The sequence below is a fragment of the Micropterus salmoides genome, unplaced genomic scaffold (genome assembly GCF_014851395.1).
Source record: "Micropterus salmoides isolate LMB-PRFRI ecotype aquatic unplaced genomic scaffold, ASM1485139v1 Ms_hic_scaffold_16, whole genome shotgun sequence".
Classification (NCBI taxonomy): domain Eukaryota; kingdom Metazoa; phylum Chordata; class Actinopteri; order Centrarchiformes; family Centrarchidae; genus Micropterus; species Micropterus salmoides.
Window position 1 is genome coordinate 24,617,612 of NW_024040707.1, and position 17,669 is coordinate 24,635,280.

Here is a 17,669-nt window from a genome sequence, read left to right on the forward strand (position 1 = left end):
ATCAACAAGCTTGTTCTGCTGTCTTCATGTGGTATTGCCAGTAAGTACGGTTTATTTAGGAACCTGTGGAATAAATAGAAAGTTAAGTTCAATTCAATTTTATTTATATTGCACCAAAATCACAAAAATAGTTATGTCATAGCACTTTTCTTAAAAGAGCAGATCTAGACCGTACTCTGTGATATTATTTACAGAGACCCAACAATTCCCACCAAGAGCAAGCTAGCTTGTTGTGCTAAATATCACAACCACTTCACATTATGCTAAACTGCAAATTGTAAATCAGTTCAGTACAAAGTTGTACTTTGATTTAAAGGTTGCGATATGTAGCATGATAACATAGCAAAGCCCTTATTATAAGCAGAACTGCTCCTGTTCTGAGTGAGTGGCTCACGGTTGGTTTTACCTTGCACATAAGACTTGCTTACAATATAAAACTATAGAAAATATCCTTTTAAAGTATAATCCAGCCTTTTTGTTTTTGTAAAATTTGTAAATGTTGTAGGTACACCAGGTCAGTAGAAAACAGAAATGATAATGGTATTCAGCCCATAGGCGTCGCTAGACCCTTTTTACTGGGGCATGTGCCCCAGAGTCCATGTGCTGTGGCCCAGTAAAATTGTCAAGACCCTTTAGCGTCGTTTTTGGACGTGTAGGGCTCCGCAGTCAAGTTTATTTTCAAAGCTAGTGCACTGAAAATATTAAATACTAAAACACAAATAACTTCAAATTAAATTAATGTGAAATTACTAGCAAACCTTTTATATATATATATATATATATATATATATATATATATATATACACACACGTTTTGAGACTGAATTTGTAGCAAACTTGAATAGAGTTGAAATCCAGCTGGAAATTCATCATTGGCAATAAAAGATGGAATTTTTATCAAAGTTAGAATATGTTGGTGAATTCACTAAAATTCTGATATCTCACCTTTCTGAGTTTGGTATTATTTAAATGCAAGAAACATTGAATATTTGATTATTATTTCGCTTCTGGGTATAATGTCCCAACAATATAGGAATAGTTTTCTTTAGCAATTTACAAGTCTCTGTTGTCTCTTGGAAATAACTTTAAACAAGGGAGGTCAGACATCAGTTGAAAAACATTTATCCTTTGAAAACAGATCATCAGCAATTTTACAATTTTTACCTGAATGATTACCTGAATTTTACAAAACGATCATATTTCTGAAATTGCCTTCTATTAACTCTGGTACATCTATGCAACTCAGTCCTTTGTATTATTTTGTCTTGTAATGTTCCATTTTTCAGGTTGGGGTCTCACTTAACCAATAACCAATAATAGGTTGGATTTCCATGATTTAAATGAGACAACATTTGATACTTGGAAAAGTTAACTGCATGGGGGAAAAAAATAAAAAATCTGACCGTTCCTGGGGGATCATCATTAATCATAAATTTATGTCATCACAATATTAATTGTCACATTTTTCAAGTATATTGCACTGTTTGTATGTTTAATAAAATCATTGAAATTAAGAAAGCAGACTATGTATTCTTTGCCTCTTGCTGTTGCAAGGGACTTTGCGGAATAAGATCCGATATCTGACAGTGATGAGGATGGAGGAGTTGTTCCCTAAAAGATTCACTACGAACTTAGACTGAAGTACCAGCAAATTCAAAGGAAGCAGCAGGATCTCAAACAAGAGCTCGACCAATAAGAAAACGTGAGTATATTTGTGGCACAGTGAAACAACATAGGAAGTTTACAATAAAGACAAATCTAATCAATTGTCTTATCTGGTATCTGATGTATTAATGGTGGCATATTTTATTTGGTTCAAATTCTTTTGTACCCGTCTCCTGACTTATGTCTTTTAACAATGAGATCTCTCTGATGATTTGAAAGCTCTCTGCGGACCATAGCTTTTGTTCGGAGATGCAACTAAGAAAATAGGAAAATCCTACTAGAACAGCTGAACTTTATTTGTGATTAATCAGAGTCACTTTAAATGATGGCAGGTGTGTAATGACTTCTGGTTAACCTGAGTTTGAATGTGGTCGGTTAATTCTGAACACAGCCACATCCCCAGTTGTAAGAGGGTGTGCACACTTACACAACCAGGTTATTGTAAGGTTTTTATTTTTCATTTTTCCCCCTCGAAGATTTCAGTTTGTTTTTCAATTGAATTGTTCACATTATAGGTCACATTAAAGGTGGAAAAAGTTCTGACATGATTTATCTTTGTCTCATTATTTTACATCATAAGAACCTGGCATTTTAACAGGGGTGTGTAGACTTTTTCTATCCGCTGTAGGTTTTATAACAGAGTCTTAGATTTTCTGTCAGAAATAAGATTTAGAGTTAAAGTGGGATCAGACACATCTGAGGAATTTGAAACTGTTAATGGAATTTCACAAGGCAGAGTTATCAGTCCAGTTTTATTTGATGTTATGATTAATGATATTTTTATGAATCTAGACAGAAGGATTAGGTCAGCTCTGTATGCAGATGATGGGGCCATCTGGACAAGAGAATGAGATCCCAAACGGGTGATGAGTAAAATCAAGGAAGCAATAGGAAAGGTACAACAATGGTTGTATAGTTGGGGCTTTAAGCTTTCTCCAATTAAGTTTTGCCATATGATATTTACCAGGAAGAAAGGGATAGATAAACAGAACCTACAGTTATATGGCCACAATATGGAAACAGTAGATCATTTTAAATATCTGGGTATGTGGTTAGTCCAAAAGGGAACATGGAAAATACACGTTGAAAAGGTGGAATCAAAATGCAAGAAAGTCATAAGAGAGCAGTAGTGGGGAAAGACTGGGGAGCAAATAAACAATCATGAACGTATATTTATAGGGCTCTAATGAGGTCAACAATAGCTTATGGATGCTATGGAGCTATATGGAGCAACAGCTAAAACACTTTTATTGAAGTTGGATAGAGTTTGTAACAAAGCATTGAGGATTTGTGCTGGTGTAATGAGATCAACACCAATTTAAGCAATCCAGGTTGAGTTAGGAGAAGTGCCCTCAGTCCTGAGAAGAGAGAAACTCATGCTGACATAATGGAGCCGCTTACGTGGATGTGGTAATGAAAACCATGCAAAGAGTGTTATTCAGGAATGTTTGGAGTATGGTTCTTTTAAAGGTAATGGCTTTGGCTGGGTAACAAAGACTAAATCAGAGGAATATAGATTAATTAATGCCTGGTTTAACTCCCCTATACCTATTAGTAATATCCCTATTTGGTTATTTCCAAAAACTGAGATAAACTTAAATATATTGGAACTAAAGAGCGAATGGGAAGAGAGTGAGAAAGGACATCTGGCAAGGAGCAAATATTACAATTACTTAGGTATATATACAGACGGATCTAAAGATGAAGAGGACAAGGTAGGAATAGGAATATATATAGCAACAGTGAATGTAAGCATTGGGAAAAGATTACCTGATCAGGCTTCAGTGTACACGGCAGAGATGATGGCGATTATTGTAGGACTGCAGCAGGTTGAGGAAGTAAAACCAGACAGAGTGGTGTGTTGTGTTGATTCTCTAGCAGCCCTTTATACTATTCAAAATATGAAATCTAATAGAGAAGATCTAATGCTAGAAATCCAACAAAGTTTAGTTAGATTACAGACACTACGGATAGATGTGAGATTCTGCTGGGTACCTGCCCACGTAGGTATAAAAGGGAATGAGAGAGCAGACAAAATAGCTCAAAAATCAACCAGGACGAACAATGTCATAAATATACCCCTTGGGAAAGGAGAAGATAAGGCCATAATTAAAAAAAAAAAAAAATGAAGAAAGGATGGGGGGGGTAAAAGTGGAAGGAAATATTACAGCTTGCAAAAATATAATTGGATATATAATAGGAAGTAGAAGGGTTTTTTATGGGCGTTTTTTTTTCTTCTTTTCTACCTTTTTTTTTAATGATATAAAGTAGTCCCAACGAAAATAGTTCATGCAACATACTCCGATACAGTAGGTGGCGGTATGCACCTTCAAAATTCATGGTTGCAATCTGGCATAAACCGAAAAGAAGAAGAAGAAGAAGAAGAAGAAGGAAGTCATGAACGACCAACGAGTAGGCTACACTAGTCTTTCCTGAGACAGATATTTCAAAGACATTTTGTTGTAGCGGAGGATAGAAGTGTACTTCTAAAGGTATTCGTTATCGCAGACCAACACATTGTGCTTGTGAAAATCCCTTCGTGTAGGACACAAAACAGTGACTGGAGAAACCTGCTAACCTGACGGTAAATAGCAGTTAAATAAGTTAGCTAAGCAGCTACTAACGTCCCCAGCAGCCACCGGTGTGACGGTTGAAGTGGTGACTAAATTAACTGGTGATAGTCCCAGATGTGTCGCACTGCTAACCAGGAAATACGTTCCGATAACTTTGTTTATCTACATAATGTACCATGAAGATATATGCTTGTGAATGTAGTTTGTAGGCTAACTTACATCGTTAGCTGCACCTCTCCCACCTGCATATTAGTTAAAAGCAAGGACTTTGGACGTGATCATGGAGGAGACTGTGTCGCTGTTTAAAACAAAACGTCCAAATGTTCATGCTGTCTCTCTGATTTGTGCCACGGTCGGTTTTAAAGTGTTTGTACATACATACGTGAAAAAGGCTGAGGTGTTTGACGCCAATCAGGAACGCAAAGGGGAGACCGCTGTGGCAGAGCGCCCAGATTAACCTGTGACACAGCTTCGTACCATCGGTCACGTTTATATTCCGCTATATTTGCAATCGTCATCAACATTATCTTGCCAGTCAACATTTGTATTATTCATCTCATCGTCTGAATTGACCTGAGAACTGTTTCACGCAGCCTGTAAGTGAAACAGTCTGGATGTTTACACGCTGCCGAACACAGCGTGGAGTCAGCTGTGTCCATGGTACATGCTCACATTAACTTAACAGCCCCTCATGTCGCATTTCACTCACTCATTTAGCAAACACACGCACAAGAGTTGGAAGCAGGGGTGCAGAAACTAAAATCAGCTGGGAGTGGTGCAGGCTATAGATGTAGGTGACCTACATGGTCTGTGGTCACTACTGGGTGTGTCAGTAGGTTGAACAGATTACAGTAAATGGAAATAAAATATGAGTGAGTCCTGCTACTGTAGCCATACAATATAAAGCTGCAAAACAAAAAACTGAATTGGAACCTGCTATGCACTCTAAGGTATTGTCATCCATAGTAGAAATAAATGTCTTGTTCCTTTTTCATTATGTGACTAGCAGTGACAAGGCTTTTACTATTTTTCCAAAGACTTTAACAGTTTTTCATATCTCAGGTTAATCAAAATGGCCCAGGGGATACCAGACGAGGTGATGATGAATGCTACCCTGATAAAAGACTTGGGGGATGTGGCAAAAGATGCAGCGCTTCTGCATGGGGTCCTAATGAGGATCCAAGAGACCCCCAATTCATCAGAGGTAAGAAGTTTTTGTTGATCTGCACAGACTATGATAACATAACACAAAATTAAAGTAGCATGTAGTGTTGCACAGTATATACAAATACTACAGTACTCTGCCGTAATAAAGATACAATACTGCCTTTTATTGGCATTGATATGTTAAGAGTGACAGTGTTTAGTAAGAGCCGCTGCGAGCGGAGCAGTGGGTGAGTGGGTCCGTCTGGTCCCCCTCCCTACAGGAGTAATGGGTGTGCCTTACATTGCACCTCCAGGAGAGACAGATCACAGAGTTAGAGACATGGTTAAAAGTACAAGTGCTCTTCCATGGCTTGTCAACAAAGCAGACACACAGAGCGAATTATGGAATTATTTCGCTTACAATGCCAGCACTGAGGGTAAGCTCATGGACACCACAAAGCCCCTCTGTAAAAGATGTTTCAAACCTATGCAGACCAACCAATGGAGGCAACACATCCAGCTTAACAAAGCATCTCACCGAAATGCAGACGTGTTAAAAGAATTCAAAGAGCGACTGGTTTGCGAATGTGATAACATAATTACATGCCCTCAAAATAAGTCATCAACTGTGATTCTGGATATGCAAACGCAGCATTCACACTGGTAACGTTAACTTTACCATAGTTTGCAAGCTGCATAAAAAATGGGGCGTTCACAAGTATGCAGATCAACAACACCAGTTATAAGTGACACATTTACAGTGCATCTGGAAAGCATTCACAGAGCTTTACTTTTTCCACATTTTGTTATGTTACAGCCTTATTACAAAATGGATCAAATTCATTATTTTACAATATCCCATAATGACAACATGAAAGAAGTTTGAAATCTTTGCAAATTTATTAAAAATAAATAAATTAAAAAAGCACATATACATACAGTATCTCACAAAAGTGAGAGCACCCCTCACTGCTTGTGTCTTTTGATAATTAGTTTTTTGATGTCCGCATTCTTGTCTTACATTTTACAACTTGTTTTTCAGTTGGTGACCTATGCTCCATTCACACTCTTCCCCACACCTGTGCCTAAGGCTGTGTTCCTCCAGGCTCTTTCAGTGCAAACTCTCTACAACACACTGGTAGACAAGATCAGCCAGGATCCAGACTTCCTGCAAGAGGCTCTAGCCAGGTAGCATATGATAATTATCATAATTATGGCATCCTCAGTAGTTTGGAAATGTGGCTTTACTGTGTGCTTTCAAGCAGCAGCATTCAAAGACAAAACTTCTCCCAAAGATTACATTATAGTTACATTCTATGAGGCAATCTGAGCAACTATTTTAACAGAGTGACATTCTTTGTTTATAGCACCATTGCAGTGGATGATTTCACTGCAAGGTTGTTCAGGATCCACCAACAAATCCTAAAAGAAGGAAGGTCTCAGGTATGTCGGGAATAGAAAATAAAAGGCCTTTGTCAAATTACTGACCCTTGCTGGTACGTTTATAATCATTATATTGTCTTTTCAACAAATGTTCCACACTTGATCACATTTAACTGGAACTATTAAAAGATTTCTCTGTTAGTTGTAGTCTGAGGTTCAGTTGGAGGATATGGTGAATTAATACATTTAATAGCTTGAGTCATGATTTATGCCATAAAGTAAACCAGTATGTGTGGCACAGTTCTTTTAAATACATAGCAACCAAAATACAATGTTACTTGCAAATAAAATGTATTATTTATTTATTATAATTTAAGATGAGTAGTGATTTTACCAAAGCTATGGCAGTTTATCCATGCAGCAATGCAATATGCCTCAATATTACGACAAATGGACACACAAAATGTTATGAAGACATAAGTCAGCATAAACTACATAACCTTGAACAAATGAAAGGAGGCCTTGTCAGATAGGTATCCTTCATCTTCAGAAACGCTGATCATTCAGTAGTTATCCAGCTAGCAAGAATAGGCTCGGGTCAAAGAGAAACATGAAGTGGAGGGACAGTGGGCTTTAAATCAGAGTTATGTGAATTGACATTTTATATTATCTTGTAGAGCTTTTTCCATCCAAATGATTATAATTAAAGTGTGTGTGTGTGTGTGTGTATATATATAACCAGTTTATTAGGACTTTGAAACCTACGAATGCTAGTGAGAGTTTTTTAATGTGACTTCTTTTCTGTGGCCACTTTAATCCTCAGATTTAAGCCTTGTTAAAATTTTAGTTGTGAGTTACCAAAAATTTTCTGTCCATTGACTATATGAATAATTTACTAATTGTCTATTTTTACTAATTAGACAAACTATTTACTAATAATCTACACACATGAGGAAAACGGCTCAAGTTTTGTGCCTACTCGTAGCTGTCTGCTCTGAATGATCAGACGTACTTGGATCATAACAGTTTATTGATCTAAGTAGTCTAAGTGGGGATTCTTTTCTTCTTCCCAGCCTATTGTGTTGGGTCTCAATCGGTCCGACTACATGCTGGACCAGAGAGAGGATGGGTCTTTATCGCTGAAGCAGATAGAGATCAATACCTTTGCTGCCAGTTTTGGAGGTCTCTCATCACGCATGCCAGATGTACACCGGTAAGTCAGTTATTAGCAAATCACCAAGAGACTGTGTTAATTACAAAGTGAGGGTTTCTGAAGTATGATGAAAATATTAAGGTTAGTACAATTAAAACTAAAATTAAACTAAATTTATGCCATTTTTATAGCTGGTGATTTAAAAAAGCTCATGACCTGTTGATCATAAGCTTTTTTTCATGTTTAACAGGCACCCCAGGCACTCTGATTTTGTCCACTGTCAACCATTTCATATAGTTTGGTTGCCTCTTTAAGCAGCTACTTTTCCTGTGTAGCATTAACACCACTAAATAAAGGTCCCACCAGAAATATATGAGAATAATAAAGCCTCAGAGAGGCATTTTTAATAGAGAATAATAGGTGTCCTTTAACATTTAAAGTGCTAGACCCCGTAAATAAGACGAGGTGAGCTTTTAAGAAGAATTTATTAGGATCAGGAAAAGGAATACAAAACTTACAGAGTAAAATAAAATGCGGTCAGGAACTAATATATCATCTGCTGCAATTAGTATTGCTGTAAGTATTCTTCATCTTGCTCGACAGGCACATCCTTACGGTGGCAGGCCTACAGGAGCAAAGCAAGCACATCCTAGCCAACAACCCTGCAGCTGGTCTGGCCATTGCAATTGCCAAATCCTGGGAGCTCTATGGATCAGAGAGGTAGGAATTAAGGACATCCATTGAATTCTGCCTTATAAAACTACATGTTATTGCCTTCTGGATGTACTTACTTTTACTCACTCACTGTTCTGTCTGCTTTTTTTAAAATCAAGTGCTGGATACTGTTACAGCACTGAAATATAAGTTCACCTTACACAGAGTCTTGAGAGTCACAGAAGAGCAAGTTTAAGCCTTTAAGCAAAAACCTGTTAACCAACGCCTGATCCAATGAAATCATCCTGATTTCTGATTCCAATTTGAAAGGGAGATTATTTTATCTTAAATCTGTACCCAGATTCAGTACCCCCAGGACTGGCTGTTTACATTGGCCCTGGTCACAGACCTGAACTGACGTGCAAAGAACAATAACAGACGTCACACGCATGAATTCTGACCACTTGTGTCTGACTTAGGACCATGTAATGAAAGTGGCCCAAATCAGAACTGAAAAGGTCAAGTTTGATATGATTTGTGCTGTTCACACTGTTATGAAAAAACATCTGATCACATTTTAAATTTGGGTGAATTTTGCCTGAATTCTGAACAATACCCTAAGTAACACCAGATGTTCTTTGTCTGTCTTTCCTCACCCGAGAGACCCGTGTGTGCTACAAAAGACAAAAGCTTGATTTATACTCCTGTGCATGGTCTACGTGCGTACCTACGCCGTAGGCTACGCACGTAGCCATGCATTTATACTTGTGCGTCAGTGTCTCCATCATTCTGCAATTACATCCCCAAACACTAGTCGGCGGTATCTCTACAGCATCCACTGTGTTGATTTTTGCCGGCCAAGCAGGCTAAATTCCGGTTTAGCCCTCTGCTAATGTGAATGGGGGTAAAGTTGTATATGTGCGGCTGGTGTAGCCTTTTCAAATGTTATAGGCCGAAACGAGAAGAAGAACATAAATGTGTCATTTCGTTCGAGTTGTGACTGTCAAATATATTGATCCAGCCGCTTGATTGGCTGCTAGTAAAAGTTACTTCAAAGCATGGGGCACTTCCTCGTGGCTCAGAGGCATTGCGAGGCTACCCAGCTGACCAATCACAGTTCTTACGGTCCGCATCGCCTTGACGTGTAGTTGCATTTTTAAGATAAGATATAAGGCATACTTTACTTTTTATATATACTTTTGAGGAGGGGCACATCAGGCTACGCCGTAGGTGACGGTGTAGGGTAGGGGGCTATGCAGAGGCTACGCTGTCGATATAAAATACTCTCTTACGTCATCATACAAAACCACCTATCAAGTCTAGAGTAAAAACATCCTGCTGGTAGAATATTCAGCTCTGCTTCTTAAATACCAGCTGCATTATTCCAATACCATAAACTAATAGTGGATGGAAACCTGGTACAGTATATTCTTTACTGGTGGAATGATATGCTTAGCATTATGTAGTTGGAAGCACAGGCATAAAGCTGCTGCTATAAGTCACGGATGATCACATGTAACACCAGACTGACTTAACTAGGTCTGATTCTGAGTTGATTAAGAAAATTCTGTAGTATTTGCTATTAGAAATGTAGAAAATACGCTGCTCAAAAATAAGTGAAAAATTGTGACTCAACACTGTATAATTTGTTGAGAGCATAATGACATAATGGTCAGTGGAATCCAAAATAACCAACTGATTGCTGGATTCAAAATCAGGCCGAAAACCACAGTAATAAACTGAAATCACAGGCTGATCCCTACTTGCGTGACTTTCATCACAGCAGCTCATAATGTGAATCAGTAGTGTGTATGGTCCCCACGTACCTGGATGCGCTCCTGACAACATCTGGGTAGGCTCCTGATGAGATGGTGGATAGTGGCCTGGGGGATATCCCAGACCAGGATCATGGCAGCAGTGAGCTCCTGGACAGACTGTGGCGCTACTTGGCAGCTTCGGATGCACCAAATCATAACGTGCCAGAGGTTTTCAATTGGATTCAGGTCTGGGGAACCTGAGGGCCAGTCAATTGCAGCAATGCCTTTGTCAGGGCTCCAGACTTACTTTTGTCCCCTCTGTCCTGGAACTGTCCCGAAAAACAATTCTAACCGTCCCGAGGTGAATGTAAACCATCCCAAAATCTAAATGTTGTTTCTTTACATTATTATCGTCAATAGTTGTTAGTGACATCATAAAATGCCATTAAAATGTAGATGAAATAGTTTATTTTGGTTTTAAAAACAAAACTGAAAAGTTATCTGTTGGGGAATTCATTTAATTCATTTATAAACTCCTGGGGCCTCATTCATAAAACACTGTGTAAAATTCATACTAAAGGTCTGTGTGCGCACAAAAACCTGAAATGGCGTACACCAAAAAAAAATTCAGATTTATAAAACTGTGCTTAAGCACACCTTCAGGTAACTTTCCCTTTATAAATCATACTCCACCTGGAAATGTGTGCTTGTGAGCGCACATTTTTTGATGCAGTGGTTTCACAAACAAACGGAAACGCAGCAGCTTTAGAAAGGTAGACATTATATATGGTTGAACACACTTGTCACGAATTCTTGCTGCCGTCGGGGGTGAGAAGGCAGATCTGTTTGTGCGCTACTGTAATGTCTGGATGCCCTCTGTGTGCCTGGCAGCACAGTATATTCACTGCAGTGATTTCACACACACAAACTATATTATAAAATTAATATTGAGAATCCACTTTGTGCATTCTCGATATATTAATAATATTATTAGATATTAGTAAAAACTACTGACGCTCTGTTCTGCAATTTTTATATTTGACTAATAACATCAGTTAGCCTCGTTGCCTAGTTAACGTGGTTTAAATACATAGTATAATCATATATATATATATATATATATATATATATGACAGAGTCTTCGCAGGGCTGTCATGAAACGAGGACTATACCATTTTGGCTATATAAGGGGGCTCAACGTCTGGTTTTACATAGAACTGCTGGGTTTCTCCTAATAAGTTCATACAGCCTATTATGATATAAATATCAGCATATAATGCTGTAAATGAACATGTGAAAAGAAAGCTTTTAATAAAAAATTTTAAAAGTTCAGTGTGTAATTTCTGAAAATGTATTAACAGAAATGTAATATAAGATCCATAACTATGTTTTCAGTGATGTATAAAGACCTTACATAATAAACCATTAAGTTTTTATTACCTGAGAATGAGCCATTTATATCTACATCCCCTCTGCCATGCACCTCGCCGTATTGTGTCGTCACGTTTCTACAGTAGCCAACAACGGTCAAACAGAGCTACAGAGCGCGTTTCGTCATCACGGCGTTCTTCTTCTGCTTGTATAATTCCGGCAGTGTAGACGCCCGTCACTACATTGAATGTGTACGGAGAAGAAGAGGAAATAATAATAATATTAAACAGAGTACACAGAGTATTACTCAGAGTCTCTGAGTAGTCTTCTGGTTTATTAGAAGTAAGAAGAGAAGTGACATTTGGACAAATGAAGGAGAAAACGTGTTATTTAGCTCAAGAGCCGACAGCCTGTGGATCTTCATACATGAAGCCAGAGGAGTCAGGACAGATACAGACAGATGACAGCAGAAATCACGGATGTAATCGGTGTGGATTTTCCCAGATGGAAGGCTTTGATGTGGGACGGATGTTTTCTGCTGGACAGGTACTTAAGTCAGTCAGACTTTAGCGATGCAAATGAAAGCTGTTGTTTGATAGCTTTAGCTAGAAGCTGGCCATAATCACAGAGAGACGTGACGTGTTTCCCCTGTCAGTGGTGTAAAATATTTAGTTGGATTAATATTATGTAGCCTAGTTATTCACCTGCGGTTTGGTTTTGCCGGTTATGTTAGCGAGACAATCAGCTGATCAGTAATTGGCAATAAAACGGTAGCTTACAGCACGGAAGCTCAGATCATCCAGCTAAACCTTTACTGCCCTAGTAGAATTGTAATTTCATGTAATTATTCTACAATGCTCTGTTATGGCTTTGCTATGTGGACAGAAATGTGCCCTTACCTTCCTGAGACAAACCACTGATGAATATTATTGGCAATAAAACATTAACAGCCTGGAAGTTCAGATCAGCAGCTAAATTTTCACATTTTACTGCCCTGATGGAAAACATGCACTGCTAATGATACTTGTAGTGATACAATAACATGACCTTATGCCTATCAAGTGACCAATACTTTCTGAATTTGCAAACAGTTTTTTGGGGATATTGCTTCCCCACTGTGCACACAAATGTGTAATTTGTACTTTCACATGCTAAATGCCCATTAAAAACGTTGCACCATTTTACCACAAACTGAAATTATGGCTGTCAGTACTAATCTGTGTTTCTGTTGTATTTCAAAAAACTAAAAAAAGACATTTTGGTAAGATTTGCAGATTGCTTATCTAATTAAGCAAAGTGAGAGGAGCTTTGATCCTCACCTGACAATGCCTTTGTAAACTTCATGTATTATGTGGTTTATAATGGACTGTGGTGCAGAAACAGTGAGGCTTACATTTCCCCGTTATCTGTCAGTGGTCATACTTGATGCTCTAGATGTTTCATGTACTTTAGTATGTTGGTCCAGATGAGCCAACCCTCCCAAGATGTAACAAAATGTATGATTACAGTACAGTAAAATACTGTATTACAGGAGTACGAGACATCATGTAGCACTTCTTTTTTTTGATGTTGTTTAATGAACAACAATAATATTCACAATAACTTTACTAAATAATTAAGTAAATAGAAATTCTAAATATATCTATGTAAAGAAACATAATTTCTTGACTCTTGACTGGCTACTCTCTGTCTCATAGACAACATCTTTTGTCCTGAGACGAAACTACTCGCTTGGATGGGGGGGTGCAATTCGTAACCCTCACCACTAGATGTCACTAAAACTTACACACTTAACCAGTCTAAAATTGTAACCCTAACCCTTAAGGTAGGGGGTGTCATTGCACATCGGTGGCATGGCATGTGTTTGTATGTGGTTAAAGACGACGAATATTATATTATTTTTAAGCAGTACTTGGAATAGACAAGCGAGGAACCGCGATGTCAGCGAGTCGGCGGGCACAACTCTGCGCAAGACTGGTGAAAGGCAGGCTAGCAGAGCAGAGAGAAAATGGTCAACAAGAAGCTAAACAGCAGTTTAGCTGTAAATGTACAGACTAAGTTACAGTGACTAATGAATTGAGACTGCAGCTCTACAGCTTCTCAAGAAAAAAGCAGAGCTATTGTGTGTATCGCTTAAATTAGGTTATATCTTTTACAAGTGAAAGGTGTGTGTGAGAGGCATCATCAAATTTGATTCCCCTCAAATTTAATTTATTTTGATGTTAAACCTTAACCACATCAAACTATGGTGTAGCGTATCAGCAATATAGTGATATATGTTTTATATTTGATCTGTGTTTTTTCATTGGAGGACTGAGCTTTATTTTGTTATCTCACCATCTGGCCCTGCCGATTCCCATGTCTGAAAAACATTGCGTGAGCTCTAAGCTGGGTGAAAGGATATGTGGAAAACCACACAGGTATGCTGGATGATGTAGCATCATCCAGCATACCTGCAGCTACCAGTAGTGACAAGGACACAAGAAAAACACAAAACTAGAGAACAGTCAGGCAGGAAGGATAAGGAGATTGCAAATGCCTGTTGCCACCACCTGAAAACCATTCCCGTTTTGGGGGGTGTCTTGCTGTTGCCACTCCAGTGCACCTGTTACCACTTCCATTTGCACCAAAACACGTGACATTAATTCACAATTGCCTGTGCTTTATAACTGGACAGATTGATATCACTGAAGTTTAATTGACATTATGTTATACTGTGATGATTAAGTGTTCCCTTATTTTGAGCAGTGTATTTGATCAAAACAAGTGACCAGTGAGAGTAACCAAATGTCCACAATAATGTTAGCAGTGAGAGTGTTTTTACATGAGGAGTTGTTGTCATTGTAGAGCAGTCGTCATGTTCTTGGTGGAAGAGAGCCAAAGGAACATCTTTGATCAACGATACATTGAGAACGAACTGCTGAAGAGGTATGTGCGAATACCGAGGAGATGTTTGTGAAGAAGTAAGCCATTCCCCTAGGGCTGTGTGAAATGATGATATATATTGTTGGACGATAGAAAAATGTCTTACAGTTTAAAATTATGCTCTAGTGTTTATTTAGTTATCTTTAATACCACTGCGTGTCTTTCCCTGACCAACTGGAATATGTTGATGTTTAATTATGATAAGTTATTCCATCATCCAGTTTGAAAAGGACATTCAGGTAGTTGACTAGGATTGTGTATGGTGTGAAAAATTGTGCTTTTTGTAACCAGCACACTATTGTTGTTATGTTTCAGAAACATTCCCACAATACGAAAGCGGTTTGACAATGTTTGTAAAACAGGGTACCTTGATCAGGACAAGAGGCTATTTGTGTGAGTCCGTTTCTGTTGGTTATATTTGTATAAAATATATTATTCATTCATTAAAACTATATGTTATATGTAGCAGTAAGATATAATTATGATTAGTTGTGCTTAGTGTCCGTTTCTGTTTTTTTTTTCTTTTTAGTGATGGCCAAGAGGTTGCAGTGGTGTACTTCAGGAATGGATACATGCCTCAGAACTACATTTCTGAACAGGTCTTATAACTTTATTCCTAGGTCTACTAGTGGTAGTAACTAGTGCAGTCAGGAGGGAAAATTATGTTTTCTGCAGACACACCCACCTTTAAGAGTTTAGTTGGGAATAGACATAAAATATATTATGAGGAAAGATTTTACTGCTCTAGAAAGTTATCAGGGTTGCAATTTTCTTTGTTGTCGCACCAATCACAAGGTAGGCCATAGAAAAACTGCATTTACATTCCAAAGTAATCTGCCAGGAATATGTGCTTGTACATATTTGATTGGCCTTTGCAGCAACCTTTTTGCTGGAGCCCACTTTCGGTATATTCCAGGGTGTCCACAGAGTCTTAAAAAGTCTTAAAAGGTAACTAATCAATTTTGCGAAAATTAAGGCCATTGAAAGTATTAAAAAGTCTTAATCACCATTTAACAAGGTATTAAATTTTGTAGATATTTTGTCAATGTGAAAATCCAGTTGAGTTTGTCAAAAGTATATATATATATCTATTATATAGGTATACATTAGTGTATTATTATAATATAAATATTATAACATTAAATTTAAAGTTTAATGTTAGTATAATATTTACAGGTCCTTTTTTGGATATTCTGCCTACAGATAGTTTATTAGTTGAGTTCAGCTGTTTCACAAATAAAACCATTCTCAGATATTAGCCTACACCACTGTGGTTAAGGTTTGATTAGTGCTAATGTTTGTTTCTTCATTATTATTTCAGATAATAGTACAGGCTTCTATAGCTTTCCATTAGTAGCCTAATATTAATTGCAGTTGGACAAAACAACAGTTTCATTTTTGTGTATTAAAACAATCCACAAAAATTTGCACAGAAGTGTCTTTAAATTATTGTGCAAGAAAAATGCTCTACATGATGGTTAGTCTCTCATTTGTTTATGCAGAATACTAACTTGTCAATAATAAAAACCTTGAATACAGAACAAGAAGTTCAGCATTTCTAAAGTTTGCTGTAGCGCCCTTGACTGCGCACATCTGGCTCGTGATGTAGCCTACAGAACATTCTCCACTAAGTTATAGCCTAAAACCTATAAGCACTTTAGAAAAATAATCTACAGTAGAATGAAAGGGGACTGTTGCTTTATTATTCTAAATAGACATGACATTGTTAGTGTACAGTTGTGGTTATAGTACTTACTTTTAAATTGCTTTCATTTGATATAGTTATAAAGCAAAAATCTTTTTCATTTGACAAATTACGGTTAATTAGGGTTAGTCGACTACGAAAATAATCATTAGTTGCAGCCCTAGAGAGAACAGAAGAGGTCCGGTGCCGGTACATCAAAGAGTAAAATGGAAAAGTACCTGTGAATACTGACCCACTTCAAGCTCAAATGGCTTTTATATTGTTAGAAATCACAGCAAGTCATCTCTCCCATTAGCGCTAGCTTTATAGCGGAGCATTTAGGCGCAGTCAAACCAACACAGCAGTTGGTTTATTAATCCAGCGCCAGCTGCATGTGTAAAATACAGTGGTTGTGGAAGAGAGGAGAGGTGACTGCTGGAAGTCAAGATGTCGTTTTTAAGTTTATGTTCTGCTTGCTCAACAGTTGTGTGATAAATGGCTATTGAAACACATTCATAGAGGAATTGATTTTTTTTTTTCTGAATTCTGATCATTTTGGCGCTGGTGATTTTCCTTTGGCGCTCGCATACCCATATCTCTGATTGGTTTAAAATTACACAAGGTACGTAATAACACACACAATTGTTTAAGATATCAACAATGCATTAAATGACAATACATTATTTTTTATTGATGTTATTTGAACTCAGAGTTGGTGATGTGCTTAATGGGTACATGAGCTTGTTCAAAACAGACCCCCCTGGTACCAGGGGCAACGGGGCTTAATGGCTTTACACTCATTCCACTCCACCGAGTGAGCACAACATAACTATGCAGCACGCTCCCGTAACCGGACAAAACTCTGCAAAAAAGTTATGCTATCCATTTTTGCCACAACAAAACACACATCAAACACAAAGCAACTGACTAACCTTATAGTAAAACACACTGTCTGAACAAAGTCCGTGCCAGTAGTTACAGCACTCCTAAAATCTAATGTTGCCCTATCAATACAAACCACTCAAATGATTCAGGAGGTTCCACAGAATCCAATAGTGTAACTTACATCACTGTACGGCCAAAACACACGGAGTAAACCGTCAGTGAACAACAGAAAACGTTTACACATGTACCACTATGAATTGTGTCTTATCCTGCTGTTTTGTGATCAGAAGTTTTGTACAATGCCATATCAACGGTGTTTGCGGTTACTCCGATGCCTCTGTGTCACTTTGAAATGATTCTGGACAGTCTGCAGCTATTTCTTGCTATGATAACAGGCTGTGAATGAGGAGTGGGGTTGTGACTGCTAGTCCTACGCAATGTATTTGTTGGCTTCTGGTTGGCTAGTGGTGTCG

General features: G+C 37.9%; 1 protein-coding gene across 3 annotated transcripts in view; it reads left to right on the forward strand.

Annotated features, from left to right (window-relative positions):
- The first annotated feature begins 4,046 nt into the window (after positions 1-4,046).
- The window catches only part of gss (glutathione synthetase), a 28,889-nt gene continuing 15,266 nt past the window's right edge, over positions 4,047-17,669 (forward strand). Inside the window, exons 1-9 of one of the 3 annotated variants that reach the window (XM_038723019.1) lie at positions 4,047-4,249; positions 5,301-5,442; positions 6,427-6,572; positions 6,752-6,827; positions 7,841-7,980; positions 8,524-8,640; positions 14,550-14,630; positions 14,943-15,020; positions 15,157-15,226. In XM_038723019.1, the coding sequence (XP_038578947.1) occupies positions 5,311-5,442; positions 6,427-6,572; positions 6,752-6,827; positions 7,841-7,980; positions 8,524-8,640; positions 14,550-14,630; positions 14,943-15,020; positions 15,157-15,226 (840 nt within the window). In that variant the 5' untranslated portion in view covers positions 4,047-4,249; positions 5,301-5,310. Of the gene's footprint in view, positions 4,250-5,037; positions 5,189-5,300; positions 5,443-6,426; positions 6,573-6,751; positions 6,828-7,840; positions 7,981-8,523; positions 8,641-14,549; positions 14,631-14,942; positions 15,021-15,156; positions 15,227-17,669 lie in introns of those variants that run through there. The other 2 variants (XM_038723020.1, XM_038723021.1) reach the window with 2 other exon arrangements.